The sequence below is a fragment of the Sorex araneus genome, chromosome X (assembly GCF_027595985.1).
Source record: "Sorex araneus isolate mSorAra2 chromosome X, mSorAra2.pri, whole genome shotgun sequence".
In the NCBI taxonomy this organism is placed as follows: Eukaryota; Metazoa; Chordata; class Mammalia; order Eulipotyphla; family Soricidae; genus Sorex; species Sorex araneus.
Genome location: NC_073313.1, coordinates 206,736,084 through 206,754,124, shown reverse-complemented (window position 1 = coordinate 206,754,124; position 18,041 = coordinate 206,736,084). Strand labels below are relative to the sequence as shown.

The 18,041-nt window shown below is 41.0% G+C and overlaps 1 protein-coding gene across 2 annotated transcripts in view; it reads right to left on the bottom strand.

Annotated features, from left to right (window-relative positions):
* RAPGEF4 (Rap guanine nucleotide exchange factor 4) overlaps positions 1 to 18,041 on the bottom strand; it is a 338,326-nt gene that overhangs the window by 138,892 nt on the left and 181,393 nt on the right. For both annotated transcript variants that reach the window (XM_004601156.3, XM_004601157.3), the window contains exon 6: positions 15,034 to 15,053. In XM_004601156.3, the coding sequence (XP_004601213.1) occupies positions 15,034 to 15,053 (20 nt within the window). The remainder of the gene's footprint in view (positions 1 to 15,033; positions 15,054 to 18,041) is intronic.

The following is an 18,041-nucleotide window of genomic DNA, read 5'->3' as shown; positions in this document are numbered from 1 at the left end:
GTATCTGCAGGCTGTTAATCTAGGCCCCCCCCGGAAAGAAGATACAAAACCAAAACCGAAGCCTTCTTTGGGCTGAAAGCACTCGGATTTACATCCCAAAGACTAGGCTAGGCCAGAGCCTGGAATCTACAATGTCAAGTCAGGCCTGGCTAGCACCGAAAATCTGCATGTCAAAGATCAGCTAGGTTTCTGTGACAAAAGGGAAACTGCCTCTGAAATTAACTCCAGAAGGCAGCTGGAAAAGGGGAAATATTCCAACAGAACCAGTTGGGATGGGAGATGCATGCAGAAAGTAGATAATGGATCAAACATGATGACCTCTCAGTGTCTGTGTTGCAAGCCATAATGCCCAAAAGTAGAGAGAGAGTATGGGGAATATTGGCTGCAATGGAGGCAGAGGGAGTATACCGGGGATATTGGTGGTAGGGAATGTGCACTGGTGGAGGGATGGGTGTTTGATCATTGTGTGATTGTAACCCAAACATGAAAGCTTGTAACTATCTCACAGTGATTCAACAAAATTTTTAAAAAATGTGAAGGAGATGGTGTAAAAATCCAATTTTGAAAAGATATGGGCAATTGTTTAAAAAATATTGCAGAGGAAATTCATCCTCCAATGTGGTTGAGTCAATATTAAAAAAAATCAAATCTCAGAAACTTCATCGAACAATAGCATATGAAACTACACACACAGCATGAACTATTTTTCTAGACCCATATTTGTTACCAAATGTTAAAAATATAAACACACAAAGCTCTAAGTGGTGGCATTTATGGGAAATTTAAAAAATACTTTGATACCCCCCAAATACTCAATATAAGTACTATTACATTTATGACCAAGAAATAACCATTATTTTAAAATACACTGTCTTGCTCGACTTCATCTTAGACTCTTGGCATAAACATTTCCTTTTACTCACACAATATAAGTTTCAATGACTCGTCTGAATGTAAATTGGTCTCAGAGATTACAAAGACTTAAAATCAAATAGATAAAAAAAGAAGAATTCCTGCAACATTCTAGGACAAATAGGATTGCTTATGTCATCTGCTGGTTCTGAACCCACATCTAAGCAGCTCAAAAGACTTAACAAGATCAAATCTTGTTAATTTCCACATCATACATGTTAAGAAGACAGAGAAAAAAGAAATTATGACTCTGATTGAATGGAATGCATGGAATTTCTAAAGCACAATGCTTATTGCAATCAAAGCTATTGCAAAATGTGATGTCAACATTATTCTCATAAGTGCTTCTGTCCTATTTCTTCATAAACAAGGGATGAAGACTAACCCCAAATGAGATATTGATTGCATTATGATGTTATCTGAGTGCTCCAGAGGAAGGGGGCTGATTTTTTCAGCAGTCAGCTGAATGTGCCTCACAGAGAGGAAGAGAGAACAGCGAGTTTCCAGGTTTCCTTTCTCTGGGCACAGAGCACCCCATCCTCAGAGCCCAGCCTATGGTGGCATCTCACTCCCCCAGACCCAGCGCTGAGGTTGGAGGGGCCCTCACCCCACCTACATGAGCTCCTTTTCTTCCCCCAAGGTGTTCTGCTGGCAGAGAACTAGGAACTGTTGGTGACCACAGTTCCAGGCTGGGGGAGAAGCACCAGACCCCTTGGTTCTATCATTCAAAGGCCTAACGCTTTCTACGCCTATGGTGTGGGGCTGTGGCCCCCAGATCATTCTCTTTGTTTCTGAGATAGTTTGACGAGGTTCCTGTCACCGCAGACTTGGACAGCCTGGAGTTAAACAGTAACTTAGTCACTCTCAAACTTAGTAACTTAGCCATTCTTAAACAGAGTGAGAAGGCTGGGTGGTGAACAATGCCACATTCTTCTCTCAGAAATCCTTTAGGTTCAAGTGACGATGGCTCTTAGGATAGGAGAGGTATTTTGGTACAGAACTCTATTCTCTGTAGTACCCACTTACCTACCTCTCTCCTCCATGAGGTTGTTTGCACTCTGAAATCGAGAATAGTTTGATTGGACTTCTTATCCCCAGAGCCAAAGCATGTGGCTGCATGACACATAGTAGGCACTTAAGTATTAATGATTTTAAAAGATTCAACAAATTGTGCTCATTTCTCCTCCCGTTACAGAATTACTTCACTCCTTCAAATTTTATTAATTGGAGATTTGTGGCTAGGCTGGGAAAGTTAATTTATTTAAGGAAAAAGAGGGTTATTAACCCATTTAGTAATATAAGAAACTATAAGGAAAATGATTAAACCAATTAAGAAAACAAATTGTCTCAAGCAGGCGAGAGTCATTTAAAATCAGTGATTCATATAGAAATAATTTGTGGGCTAAGTTACAAATAACATCCCTCTACCTATTCATTAAATTAGGTCCCTGAGGATATCTATTAAGGAACACTTTGTTAGCTTGATTCATTTACCATTTGTACTTGAAATACTCTATGAACCAACCTTTCATTAATGCAAGGTGAAACCTGTAGTTATATACAGTTTTCTGACAAATATAAATTCTAGGAAAATCCATAAAAATATAACAAGGGTGTGTGAGACAAACCTAATACAATTCTGGCTGATTTTTTTGGTCATGTTTCCTTTTCATGTCCTTACTTTCCTTCGGATACACTCTAATTTTATTTATGCCCCAGGCACACAATATTTAATATAAATAGCAAGCATACAATCAAATGGTCTAATCCTATGTTTATTATTATTAACTCCAGACTGGATGGAAGGGAGTATAAAACGTCTAATCATTACTCATTCCTGGAGACGGTCTAGGAGGAGGATCACCAACCTCAATCCCCAAACTCAATGTATCTACAGCCTTCCTTTTCTTAGTTGCTGGCGGCAATGTCCTTCTAACCGCGCTGTCACCCCTGGCTCCTCTCTTTTTCTCTTATCTCACATTTAATCCATCAGAAAATCTTATGAACTGTTCAAAATCCCATCAGAAGGTGACACTGACCACTTACTGGGAAAACAACATCTTTTCTCTTTCCATGTAAGACCATGCCAGAACTTAATGACAGTGCTACTATTTTGTATTGGGTTACTATTAGTTTATAGTATTATATACAAGTCTATCTTCACATTTGATAAGTGTATTTCTCGGACCATACCTACCAACAAAGGTCTAGTACTGCTCAAATTTACCCCCCTCACCACTTCCTCCTCTTCCCCTCCCTCCTTTCCTCTAGAACCACCATTTTATTACCCAGAGAATCTAAGTAATTTTCATTGTGTTTTATTAGTTTGCTTTGCTTATTTATATTACACCTACAAATGTAACCATCTGGCACTCGTTTTTCTCTAGCAAAATAATTCAGAAAGAAAAGCGGATTGCAGTTTTAAAATGATTTCCATTCCTATCTGCTTATTTAGGTAAAAGAAATGAATTCATTTCTAAAGAGCAACCAGATAGTTTAGTGCTGCATTTCCAATACTAATTTACATAATTGGGTATAAAATAGTTAGAAAAATATTTTTGTTTGAGCAATTGTATACTGCTACCAAGTGTTTGGCTTAACTCAGAAGAAAAATTTAATTCAGAATTATGCTACATAAGAAATTTTTAAAAGCTGGGATGTTTTGATTTAGATTTATTTTTAACACATGCAAGTAAAAGAGGCTGATCAATCAAACACTTTCAGTCTTAGAAATGCATTAGAATATGGAGGGGCCACAGGAACTATGGAGAGCTCGTATTTAGACAGTTAGCAAAAAGGAGAAAACCTATTTGCTGAAGACGTTATGCTTGGGTCTTTGCTATTATAGCTGAGTCTGTATATTTACCAATACATTGACACAATTAAAATTTATTCTGGCCTGGAAAATATATTACATTAGGATAAAATTAACTGGGGGAAGTAGGATAGTAATATGATTAAAAGAGTAAAAGAAATAAAACTGTTGGCTGTTAAAGATTAATGTGTTCCATTATTTTGAAAAGGGTAACATTTGCCCCTTAGAAATGTCTAACTGTTCTAAAATACAGTAAGTATTCTATACTTACTGTATTTTAAAACTTGTTAACCCATAGAATTATTCCTTTGGAAGCTTTCTGATTCATAGGATTGTAACTTATTTATTATGCAAGTCTCTATGCAGAACGGACACACCCTCTATATGAAAGTCAACTCTCAATGATCAGTTTGGAAGACGTAAATGAGTGTATGTATGAATGAATGAATGAATGAATGAGTTCAATACTTTGGCTAATTTGGAGATTTCCAGGTCTCAAATATCTAAGGAAGGGTCCAAATGGTGTTCAGGAGGTCCAGGGGCCCTCCTGGAGACTCGGGCCAACTGCTGAGCACAGGATGCTCTTTGAACCCAGCACTGCTAGGGAGTCCCTGTTCACCACTCCCCACCCCACCCCCACGCCTAACCCCCACACCTCACTGCTTCCGGCCCTTAGGACTGACCCAAATTGCAAAAGGACCAGCTGCACGTGAGGCGTGCATCTTAATCCCTGCACTATCTCTCTGGCCTGGCTCCAGCTGACTTAGAAAAGAAAATAACATTAACTGTTCATCTTTCCACTCTTCATGAAACATTTTGCTCCTGGTCACAAGAATTTCAACTTTAGATATGCATGCAGAAACAGGAGAATGGCCACGAGAGGGAGCCCAAGATTTTTTTTCTGAAAACATCAGAAAAGAACGAAAAAGGAAGAAAACATACAACATAAAGTTGGCAAGAGTTCTGAGGGGCAAGGCAGTGAGGTTGCGGGAGCGGGAAAGAAGAGAAGAGGGACCATTACCTGTTCCAGAGAGTGAAAGGATTATCTTATCTTCGACTATCTTCGCTTAAATGTAGACACATTCTACATTCTAGACACTGTGTTGCAAATTCCCTTAGTAGGCACATTTACTAGGTACGCCGCAATGCTTTGTCACGTTTAAGAGGAGAATTAGCCAAACATAATATTTTTTAAAAGCTCACATACCCTACAACTAGAAGGTCCAGGATGGAATGCGGTGATAACATCCATGATGGTCTGCTGGGCCCCCCAACAAGCCAGGCACCTCCTCTAGCTTATCTTCTTCCTGCTCTTACCCTCCATCCTGCTCCATCCTCGAGCCCTGGCCCGTCAACTCTGGGTGTGGTTTCCTCACTTTGTTTGGAATTGTGAGATCAAGTTACAGCACGGAGGGAACCTTGGCTGTGTGTGTGTGACTTGAGAGGCTTTTGTTCTCTGAGCTGAGCCAAAATATCTGGACGTGAAGATGAATGACTTTGCATTTGCCACCCTGTATCTTCCCAGTACTCAGAAGGGGATCAAGTCCTACTGGGATGACAGGAGAGTCTCCATCAGGCTGCCCAGCCCTATCCTCCCGGTAAATGAGGGATGTCTTCAAACTAAAACAATGTCCCAGGGCCCAAGCTAACAATCCAGGGGGTGATCATATTTAGATCAAGCTCCAGGAAAGCTTAATATAGCATTTTATATTGGGGGGGTAATGCCCAGTTTTGGAATGTCCCCAGGCTTTTTCTGATTTGCTCTCCCACCTATCCAATGATGGGGATAGACCAGGGGGCACCATTTTCTCAGTGAGGAAACTGAAGTTCAGGGAGGTGAGTGACTTGCTCATTATCCCTGACTATTAAGTATGAAGGGTAGATGCAAACGCATCCCAGGGTTTTGTACTCAGCGTGTACAAAGAATGTGTATTGAACTGCCATACCAGTGTAGTTTGAATTAGAAAAAGAAAATTATGCTCTTCCTTTCCCTCTGGTTACAAGAGTTACAAGAGACTAAAGAGCACGGAGAAGGACTGAGCAGGGTCCGCTGCTGCTGTTACCCATCACCTCCTGGTATGCTTTTCTGCACATCTTTATCATGTCTGAGATGGATGTAAATGCAAATTCACACAAACAAATCAAATCCCACAAGATTAGGACCTCTGCTCAAGGTTACTAGACTTTATGTGGTTCTATTTTCTTTCTTTCTTTTTTTTTTTTTTTTTTTTTGGTGGGATCACATCCAGTGGTGCTGGGAATCCTACCCCAGTTGGCCACCTCTAGCTGCTGTTTCTGCTCCATCCCTTCACATGATTCTTGATATCCCAAACGTGGAATCAAAGGTATTCTGAGAAAACATGACTGGGAAACGCCACTGAGGATGGGGGTGGGGACTTGGGTTTAGTGCATGCCTTTTGGAAAACTGAAATGAAATTTAAAATGACCCTGGTGGATAGAAAAAAAAGAAAACAGGCAAAATTAGAGAGAAAGCTTGGCAGAGGGACTCCTTCCAGAGGAATGGGGAGAAAGGCACAAAGGCCAGCCTGACTGGAAAGCTGTAGCAGAAAAGGAGCTGCTGGTGAACAAAGTGATCAGGGGGCTTCAAAGGTACCAGAACTTGTAATACCGGGAGGGATGAGCGCAGGGAAATTAAGGCTAATTCTGCAGCCACATTCAAAATGGACCAAAAGGTAGGAGGGGAGAATTTGGGCTCTTGTAGGAGCCCTGACATGTTTGAAGCTTGGATGCTAGATTTTGATAACCTTGAAAGGGATCTTTCAGTGCTGTGTGTATGCCTTATGTGATATTTGCATGGACCTGCAGCCTTCAGGGACTTTAAAGGGTGGGAAATTTAAATCTTGGGTTGAACCTTCCTTTAAATCTGTAGGTTAAAAAAAAAAAAAAAGGACCCTTCCTGTCTATGGTCCCAGGTGGTACTCTGTCCTTCCCTTGTATCTGGAATGAGACTTTTCTTTTTTTTCCCCTTTGCATCTTTATTATTTCCTATTTCACTGACTTTCCCCCTCCTACGCATATAAACCTTACACATGAAGCCTCACAATGAGCCTCATGCATGAAGGAACTGGCAGAGGAACCCAGGTATGCGGGACCTGGGGCTGATATTTCCAAGCCTACTCGGATCAGGACTGGGGCTCTTCTGCCCAGATCCCCCATTTTCCAGTAGCTAGGTGGTCACACCCACAAACTGCCCCCAGCATCGTGTAATCCCATCAATGGCCAACATCCAGAGACTATAAACCAAGATCCTGGAAGTGCACAGCTGAGATATCTTATAGCCTAGTTCTCCCTCTCAGAGAACCTGGCAAGCTACCAAGAGTTTCCTGCCCCACATGGGAGAGCCTGGCAAGCTCCCCATGGCATATTCATATGCCAAAACCAGTAACAATGATGGTCTCATTCCCCTGACCCTGAAAGAGCCTCCAATGTGGCACCATTGGGAAGGATGAGTAAGAGAGGCTGCTAAAATCTCCGGGCTAGGACGAATGGAGACATTACTGAGACTGCCTGAGCAAATCAATGACCAACGGGATGATGATAATGATGATGATGATGATGATGATGATGATGATGATGATGATGAAAGGGATCCCAGAAAAACAGAGTGATCAAAATAAAGATCCTACTTTATTTAAGGTATGACAAAATGCGCCATAAAAGATAAAGTTCTGGTTCTCGTGGCTCTGTCCCGGCAGTGCCCTTCTTTCCTCCCCAGCCCCACACAGAGCATCTAGCTTCCATCAGGAGTGCAGATTCTCCCCCATGACAACTGCTCTGCACCCCTTTTGACCTCACTCCCAGAAGTGCACAGAACCCTCGTCTCTCCTAGAAGCACCTACTGGTTACTGGCATGAACTAAACACCTGAAAGGCAACAGCTCTTTAATCCTCCAGGGTGGCCTATAACAGGAACAATGCTCGGAGACAAGGAAGGAGCAAGAAGGGTCCCTAACTCGGACATCTTCACACAGTTAGGGAGTTACAGAAGTGGGAATTGAACTCAAATCTGAAAAGCGTCTGAGTCCAGGTCCTCATGCCATGCTCTTCTGACCACATGGGTGCCCACATACCAGTGTAAAGAATTCCGAACCATGGTCACACCATATTATCAAAGGTGGTCTGACAATTTCCTTTTCATGGAAATTACAAAGACAAAAAGTAACTGAATCTATATACTTACACAGACATACTTTTGTATGTGTATGCATGCGTATCTATCCACATATACATCACTTATCTTCAATGTAACTTTTCCTAAAGGTACAGAGAGTGACTAAATAATATTTTAATAACTGTAGATTCAAGAGAGCCTTTCCACATAGAATTGTTATTAGAACAGAATCCAAATGACATGCAATCGGGAGATTACTTCATCCAATCTGAGAACACTACAATTTTCTCTCCCAAACCTAAGACATATTTGCAAATAATTTGGTTTCAATTTCTTAAAACCAGAACAATAAAAATTCAAATGTATCAAACATAAATGATACTGTGTATTTTTAGTTCACAGTCACTTGGGATAATGTGCTAGCAGCCCAGAGTTACTGATGATCAACATAATTGCCTGCAGTACAGGATGAAACATTTCCGAAGGCAGCGGTATCCATAACTTTGGAATCAGCAATACAGGCTATGACTATCAACATGATATTATGTTCCTTGCCCCTGCCACTGCAGGATTAATTCTCAGCAGTAGCACCAATACAGAATATGCCCACCTCCAGGCTATGCCAGTTTTTAAAGTGAGAAGTAGAAGAACTTATTGGCTAGAGATAGGGGAAACAAACTTCTCGTCTCTCTATGATTTGCAATCATTAAGCACTACATCACAGTTCCTTGTGATATCTTGCTCCAATCAAATTTTGATCACAGAAAAAAAAAACCTCTGAGAAAACACACTCAAAGCAGTGTTATGGGGTATGACTTGCTATTATCTCCAGACAACCATTCCACATGGCAACAACACTTAAAAGTTCTATTTCATAAAAGAATTGCTTGAAAATGTAGACAGAGCCAAGGCAAAATGACAACACTGAATCACCAAATATAAGCATGGCATTGTGGAAAGAATTTTAAGTTGTATTAATGAACCACTATCAAATCCATACCAATATGTGTCCTCTACCCAGCAAACTCACAAAAGCAGGTCTAGTACTGCAAAGGATGAGCAGAAGCAAAGAAATCCAAGGTCTGATGGACAAGGGCAGGCTTTGAGAGGAGTGTTGCCTGCCTCTACAACATGCTCATTAGATGATGGACTAGTGGCCATTATCATCAATCCCCCAGCCCAATTCCCCACAGAAGCGAGAGAGGAGGGGGGAGAGAGGGAGAGGGAGAGAGAGAGAGAGAAAGAGAGAGAGAGAGAGAGAGAGAGAGAGAGAGAGAGAGAGAGAGCAGGCAACATTTAGAAGAGTACAGAAATGGATGTTTGGGTTTTTTAAACTAGAAAGAAATCCAGCAAGGGCATTTCACCCCCATAAAATGCATAACTCACAAACACAAAAACAAACATGTCTTCAAAACCCCAGAGCTGAAGATGTCCTTGGCACCTTGGGCATTAAGTTCCTGGTGTTTTCCAGAAGGTGAGGCGGAGGAAGTGTGGGCCCACAGAGCTACCCCTGAAGGAGGTCTGCCAGAGAAGTATTTACACACCACACAGCCCGCCTGCAAGGCTGCGTCTAATCTTCACTTAGGCGATAGGCAATTTGTCCTTCACAAGCAAAAGGGGCAGGCTCAGAGTTTTCTGTCTGTAGCATTCAGTTGGTTGGTTCACTCTCCTGTAGAGTTTGGGGTCCTCAGCCTGTCGCTGTGGCTTCTGAGTGGGGACAACAGCGGCTCTTTAAACCATTCTCCTTCTGGAACAGGACACAGCTACCAGGAGTAGTAATCCTGTGAACTTTGGCCAAGATAGTCTTGATAAGAACTGGATGTGGAGTGGCTAGATTGTAAAGCAGGAATTTAAAAAACTGTACTCTATTGCAAACCATAAAGCTCAAAAAGGTTGGAGGGAGGGCGGGGGAGAGGGAGAGAGAGAGAGAGAGAGAGAGAGAGAGAGAGAGAGAGAGAGAGGAGAATAGCACCTGCCTGTCATAGAGGCAGGCAGGGGTTGGTGGAAAGGAAACTGGGGACACAGGTGTTGGAACATTGATTGACTGAAACCCAAGCATAAAAAAATTTGTAACTGTATCTCACTGAATATTTCACAGTGATTCAATTAAAAAAACAAATAAAACAAACTGCTCTGCAAAACCATAGATTTGAATTCAGTGAGTGTTCTAAAGCTGAATGGTTTGACAGGTTTTATGAGGAAGCTACTGGTCTGAGGGCTTCCAGAATCATCTACATATTCTGAGTTTGTATAAGGAAGCATCCTTTGCTTTTTCCCCAAAAACCACAGTAAGTCTGTCCAGGTCAAATAAGATTTGTCATTGCATAGGTGGAATTTATTCTATTTTTTCTTTAACTTCATAAAAATTTAAAAATAGAACCTATAGAGCTAAAACCTATTATTTCCCCCCTAAAAATTCCTGAATTCTTATTATTCTATTTCCCATCATTAATGAGAATTTCAGAAATTTTGTTAATTATTCCCTTACCACCTGCTGTTTAAACCTCGTTTTAGGGTCAGTTTTAGTACAGGGTTCAAGGCACTTGTCGTGTGTCTCACAGACCGTGGCTCAAATCCCAAACACCAGCAAAGAATACTCCTGAGCAGAGAACCAGGAACAGATCCTGAGTACTACCATGTGTGGCCCAAAATCCAAAAAGGAAAAGAAGAACTTTGTGTCTTGGGCAAGAATGTAGCTCAGAGATGGAGTGTATATTTTACACTATACAAGACCTACATTCAATTCTCAGTACAAAAAAATAATACCCTCAAATGGATGTCATTATAATACCATTATAATCACTGTATCACTGTCATCCCATTGATCATCAATTTGCTCGAGCGGGGCCAGTAACATCTCCATTACAATCCTAGCCCTGAGATTTTAGAAGCCTCTCTTTACTCATCCTTCCCAATGGTGCCGCATTAGAGGCTCGTCAAGGTCAGGGGAATGAGACCCATCATTGTTACTGTATTTGGCATATGAATACACCAGGGGGAGCTTGCCAGGCTCTCCCCCATGTGGGCAGTAAACTCTCAGTAGCTTTCCAGGTTCTCCAAGAGGTAGAACTAGGCTATCAGATGCTCAGGATGTTCCCAGGAGCTTGGTTTTATAGTCTCTGGATGCTGGCCGTTGATGGGATTACATGGCACTGGGGGCAGTTTCTGGGTGTAACTGCCTAGCTACTGGAAAATGGGGAATCTGGGTGGAAGAGGCCCAGTCCCGATCCGAGTAGCCTTGGAGACCTCGGCCCCGGGACCCTCACATCTGGGTTCCTTTGCTTGTTCCTTCATGCGTGAGGCTCGTCTGAACATGTGGAGAGTGGCCTTAATGTTAATATTAATTAATATAAATTAATTAATATTAATTTATATCATTATAATAATTTCCAAAACGTATTCTTCATATAAATTATGCAAGATTTTTCTGAAAGTTGACAACATCAACTTCAAGTAATCTGTTTAAATATTTTTAAAAAATCATTTGGGGGGTGAGGGGTTGAGCTACACCAGATGGTGCTCAGGGCTTACTCCTGGCTCAGCACTCCGGGATCACTCTTGGCGTTGCTTGGGTGAACACGTGTGGTGCTGCAGATCAAACTGGGGTTGGCTACATGCAAAAAGAGCAGCGTACCCACTCTATCTCTCTGGCCCTGTAATCTGCTTGAAATGAGGCTACCAAAATAGTTTTACTATTTTTAGAAAAGTTTGTTATTTGCTAAATCAGTTCTTCTCATGCTTGAGAAACTTTTGAGCTCTAAATTCAAAGTGTTTTATATTAGAAATTATCCTTTCATATTTAGCAAGCAGACTGCCGATCAAATGATCAGTACTATAAGGCCTCTCCAAAAAAGAGGGCCTTAAATGATCCTTTCGAAAACAAGAAGTTCATAAATCAGAAAATATGATTCTTTGGTCAGATCTTCATGAGTATTTTCTGACTTCTTCCATACTGAGGAAGAAGAGGAAAAAATTTGCAAACTACAAAATTCCAGAGCAGCTGCCTCTCAAATGGAGAGAGTACAATAACCAACCAAACTCAAAATAAGAAACAAAAAATTACACACCAGCTCCTTTCTTCAAAAGACATTCTTAACATTCAATTATAAAGCATTCTGATAATTATGAGTTTGAGCTGCATTAAACATGGTTGAGAAAAATGCCACCTCAACAGATCAGAGAAAAGAATTTCTTTAGGGCTGGGTCTGTAGCTCAAAGGGCGCGCGTGCTGTACATGTGAGAGCCCAGGGTTCCAGCCCCAGAATAACAGAGTTTTCTCTAAGCAACACAAGGTGTGGCCCCTCTCAAAATTTTTTTCTTTTAAAACCAACAATAATCACAACCCTATCAAAATAACTGCTTGCTTTATTGGCTCAATGGTTATTATATATATATGTACACATATATTTCTACTAATTGTTTTAGAGATTGCAGAATTCTGTGACATCTAAAATTAAATGTCCCTATCATTTATAACAGTCAAACAAGATAATCCAGAGCAAGTTAGCCCATTTGTTTCTACGAAAGTGCAATTTATGAAAAGAAAATTCCCTTTATGCAAAGTAAGTCTGGGTCTAGAGATAAGATATAGTTGACAAGGCAGCTAAAAACACCACTTACTGACGTCTGCATATTTGATTAAAAGTTAAACATGGTGATTAACAAAATCAAGAGTGGGAGCTAGAAAAGAGAACGTATTCTTCCCACAAAGAATCTGTTTGGACACTGAAACAATAGTCTATGTGCTTTTATTTCAGCCCCCAGCCATATTATTGCTATTTAGAAACATAAAAGGAATATAATATTGCTGAGTTAAAGAAGGTAAAAGATAAAAGAAGTCATCATAGCACAACTCTTAGAAAGGAAAACTTTCAATTAACACCACTTTAAGGCTCTGAGCTCCCTTTTATCTTTCTAGGGCTGAAAGACTCCTCCCGAATGTCTTTCATCTCATCTGCTTTCCTTTCCCCAAGGCAGCAGCCAGCAGCAGAGAGAGCTTTCCTACCAGCGCAGGGCCACACTACGTCCACGCTCTTTGCTGAGAGAGGGGAAATGGGGATTCTTCTGTTGGCCCGAGTCATCATGCACAGAATGGTCCAAACAAATACGAATATGCAGCCGCTATGACTGATGAATGCTGGGGAGTGAGACAGCCAGGCCAGCAACTGGAACCTTCCTGGCAACATGCTGCTAACAGTTTATTATGTCTAACTTGCTGCAAACTTCAAATTCCGACTTGGCCCCAAAGTGAAGCTACATTATGACAGCTGTTGGGCTCTCTGCTCAGAATGTGGTGCCTGTCATCCCGCTGCGGGGCATCCCAACCCAAAGGTCACTGGGTGCCTAAGAGGCACGGAGCTTCCTTTTGAAGCAGGAACATTTTTCCATCTCCTGGGGCTTGGCCATTCTGTCTGTCTCTCCACATCCCTGAGGGTCCCCTGTTGAGGAAGCTCTGGGTCCTTTTATAGTTTTGCTTTGGCTAATCATCTGTGCATTATTTGTTGGGGTGTGCTTTGGGAGACCCATACCCCAAATCATAGCAGGATATGCTTTGTGCACATTTAGACTCTAAAGTCTGTAGCTTTAGATCCTTACTTATTAACCATATATAAATTGTGGTCATGTAACTGAAGTTGGGGCTCGTGAAAACTTTGTCTCAAATTTCTTTATTATCAGCAAATGTTTCATTTGCATACCTTTTTCTTTGCCTTTCTACTCAAGTGTAAAAACCCTCTTGGGCAAAAAGGGGTCATAAGCAGAGGAAGTTTAAGAAGTGCTGCTTTAAGTGGCTCTTCATGAGCTTAAATAGCTAGAGCTTTATGCAACACCCAAACGGTTATGGATTTTTTCCTTTTTAATAGCAAAAGATCTATGGAAAGGTTCATTGAAGAAAGGCATTTTAAAAGAAGTTATAAAAGGCAAAGGGACAGTTACTTTACAAAGGGTAAATTTTTTTTCAGAAGGAAAAAATAGCTAGAAAATGCTACAAGGCTTGAGAAAAAAAATAATTACAATAATAGTCGTAACATTTACTGAGCTCCGTTGTGCTAATCTCTGTGCTTGGCACAGATGATCTCATTCAATATTCATAATGGCCTTTTAGGGGCCCCATGACTAACATCCACATTTTAGAGGTGAGACTGGGCTCTTTAGAGATGTCAAGTAATTCTTCCATGCCCACAGCTAGGAACCGAAAACTTCTGATGAACCTAGTGAGCACAATTTTGATGTGACATTTGAAGTGACTCCGCTAGGTCCTCAACCCAAACTGACAGGACTATACCTAGGTGCCACAATTTCCAATCAGCCCTTTAAAGGGCCAACATTATGATAGGAGGAAGATTTAAGGAAAGCCAGGAGCAGCTGTCTGAATAGGGACACAGAAACAGCCTGAAAGTAAGCAAAAGGATGATTTTGCACACAGACACAGGATCAAAAATAGGGGAAGGGGGACCAGCTGTTCTGTGACCTTGCCATTCGGACAGAGCAATCAAGGAACTCAATGACAAGGCAATTGTCATTGGAAAGCCACCAAGCACCACCTGAGATGAATCACTCACTGTAGGTTCCCAATATTAACCCTTTAATGTTGTTGTTGAAAGTCAGATTCCAGTTATTCTGATTAATATCATTACTATGACTTTTGTGGAAAGATGAGGCTTCCATTTCACCGCTTTGGAATGTGTGCTTTACAACTGTTTCTTGAGGGAAATTTTGTCTGACACCTACCATTCTTTGTAGTAAGAGCAGCTAATTGTTTGACTTCCAAAGAGAAATGTTGACTTTAATGAACTTGAATATTATTAATCAAATTCATAAACTGCCTGAATTTCCTACCAAGGGAAACCAGCTAATTTTCTACATGTTGTTACACTCATGATTTGTTCTACTGCCCTGTATGCATCATGGGAAAAAGAAAAAAGTCTGACTACATTGCCGGCTCCAAGAATATTTTTCCAGAGCGATTACTATCAAGGACATCTGATGACCATGTCAGAGCAATCAACCTTCCCCCCGTATATTTCAAAGAGACTCACCAAAGATGCCAGAATAAGATTAGAAAAATATTTATGATTCAGTTGGATGTGGATAATGAATCTTGGCTGGTAGGTCATTATGATTATTTTTTACCTTATGACAGTTTTTAGAAGCTAGGCAGGGAGATAGTTACTCACATTCTCCTTGTCAGGAATCCCTAAAAGAAAAGAGAGAGAAAGATATTATGAATTGTAACATCAACCAGTAAATTGGTAAATACTTTGTAAATACCAGTAAATACTTTGCCAAGTCAAACCATATGAAAGTCTGGTATCTTCCCAGATGAGATCCGGAGCAGCCACGCATGACACGGCCCTTCTGCTCCTTAAAGACTATGATCCGGAAGGTCTACTAACCCATTTTGGCACCCAGAGACTTATAGAAATGCATCTAGACTGTGATCTGAGCTACAACAACAGAAATGCAACAGCAGCCGGGCGAGTTCCTATAATCTTCACTCTCAGCAATGGAAAACAAACTATCAAATGACGCCTTTTCAGCAGGTTTGATTTTTGGGGGAAAATTCCAAATAATAATAGTCAGTTCTCTGTTGAAATATTGAATGTATCCAAAGTATAGAGAGAATAAAGTGAAGATCATTGGCCACTCAGGTGCGGGGCGGGGGCGGAAGGGGGGTATATTGGGGTTCCTGGTGGGGGAACAGGTGCACTGGTGAAGAGATGGGGGTTTGATCATTATATGACTCAGACTTAAATCGGAAAGCTTTGTAACTTTTGTCACCATGATTCAATAAAAAAAGGAAAGTTTGGTATCTTCAATTTGTGTTTCCACAAAAACATACATAAAACATTTTAGAAAAATACAGGATATACTGCTCTTCTATATGACATGGTAAGTGTGGTCACACTAGAAGGCCACAGCTTATAAGAAAAGATTATGACCCACACTGAGAAAAGCTTATGTGCCCCTACTCCTCACCATATATGTCCAATATATATATGACCAAAAGCACACATGATATTATTGTGGTGGCTACTAGTGGTACTAGAGCTCAAATCAGAGATTTACACACATAAGGCCTGTTTTATATTTCCACAAACCTTGCAGATGGTTGTGTGTAGTGTGTTTGTGTGTGTGTCTTACACCTTAGAATTGAACCACAAAGGCAGTGGGAGGTGGTTTTGCAATGTGAAAAACAGTCTGCCCAAGTTCTAAATGAGCAAGACATTCTGTGTCTAAGAAGAGGACATAAAGAATTTACAACACTGAAACTAAAATGAAAGTGTGTCATCCTTCATAGGAAGCAAAGGGGATAAGAATGGTAGATACTATTCAGAAAATTCCCAAATTTAGCTTTGGTCACCAAATTGGGCTAGGACACATGCACAGAAGATTTAAGTAGGAAGATAAAGGGGCAGGGAAAGTATTCCCCTCAAACAAGTATTAATGGAGAAGTTGGCCAAAATTTCCAGATTTATCAGAAAAAGTAATGTCAATACTCCGATAGAAATCTCATAGGTATTATGGCATAAACTATCACCCATTCATCTGTTCATATATTCATCTATTCATCCATCTACATTTCCATCCATCCACCTACCCCCTTCTCCTCCATGCCTCTCTCTACTCATCCCTCTATCTCTCCCTCCCTCCATTTCTCCCTCCCTCCATCTATCCATCCATATTTCCTTCCATCCATCCGTCCATACATACATACATATACACATCTATCCATACATACATTCTTTCACCCATCAATTCATCCATCTATCCATCCATCCAACTATCTCCAAGTCAGTCCATTCAACAATCATTTTGAAGGACTATAATTGATTATATGAGGAGCTATAGGATGTAAAGGAGTTTACTTTCTAGAAGGTTTAATACAATAAATGCACATTTGGACAAATCACTGTATCTGAATAACTAGATACAATTGTTACTAAAATTTTAAAACTAGATAAAACTAGGTTACCTGGAGAGGAAAAGGTGATCAGGTGCCATGAGAAACTTGAAAGTAGGGCTAAGGCATTAACAATCTTGGAATTTCATCTTTCATGGCAAACAATGGGTAATCATGAAAAGATTTGCAATACAGCAATAATAAGGAATGGGAAGAAAGGGACTATTCAAAATGAAAATATATGTAGAGACAAAAATATCAGGTCCTTGAATGAAGTCTAGTTTGAGCAATCAGCCATAGACATCCAGATGGAGAAAATCTGAATATTGACTGGGTAGCACTGTAGCTCTGTAGCACTGTCGTCCCATTGTTCATCACTTTGCTCGATCAGGCACCAGTAATGTCTTCATCGTGAGACTTGTTATTGTTTTTAGCATATCAAATATGCCACGGGTAGCTTGCCAGGCTCTGCCATGTGGGCAGGATACTCTAGGTAGCTTGCCGGGCTCTCCGAGAGGGACGGAGGAATCAAGCCCAGGTCAGCCGCATACAAGGCAAATGATAGTCACTAGGTGGGATAATGAAGTACCCATGCATAAAAAAGGTTTTTTCCCTTTGTGTAGGGATGCTACCAGGGCATCAAGCCTACAAATGGCAGCACAAAGGGGCTACTACTGGCATGGAGTACCAGGGTAACATGTAGTACTAGGGGAGAATGCAGTGACAGGAATAAAACCTAGGCCTCCAGGATACCTGAAAACATTTTGTCCCAACCTTCAAGACTGGAGTTTTTCCACAGCCGTAGTTCATGCAGCAATATGTCCTCATGTAATCCCACACTGCATGAAAAACATACACTACAACCCACTGAGCTCTCTCTCTCTCTCTCTCTCTCCCTCTCTTCCCCACGCTTGCTTGCTCTCACTCTCGCTTTCTCTTGCCCAGAAATCTTTATTTTTCACAATAATACCTGCCGAAATATCAGGAAAAATATACATACATGATTAAAGAAGAAAACACGGTAAGCTATTAATACAAAATATATACTATGTTTAAAATCACCATATCACTTTGGGGGGCTCCCAAGAAGTGCTCAGGAGATCTGGAGGTTTTACTGGCAATTCTTGGCGAACCAGGCCATTGGGTCAGCACAAGGGCCTGAAGCGGCGATGTGGCTCAGGTCCTACAGCGCTGGAAATCCCTCGGCCACCCGTGTGCACCCAGAAATGCTCAGGGAACCATGGGATGTCGGGCATTGAATCTCAGTCAAATACACTCCAG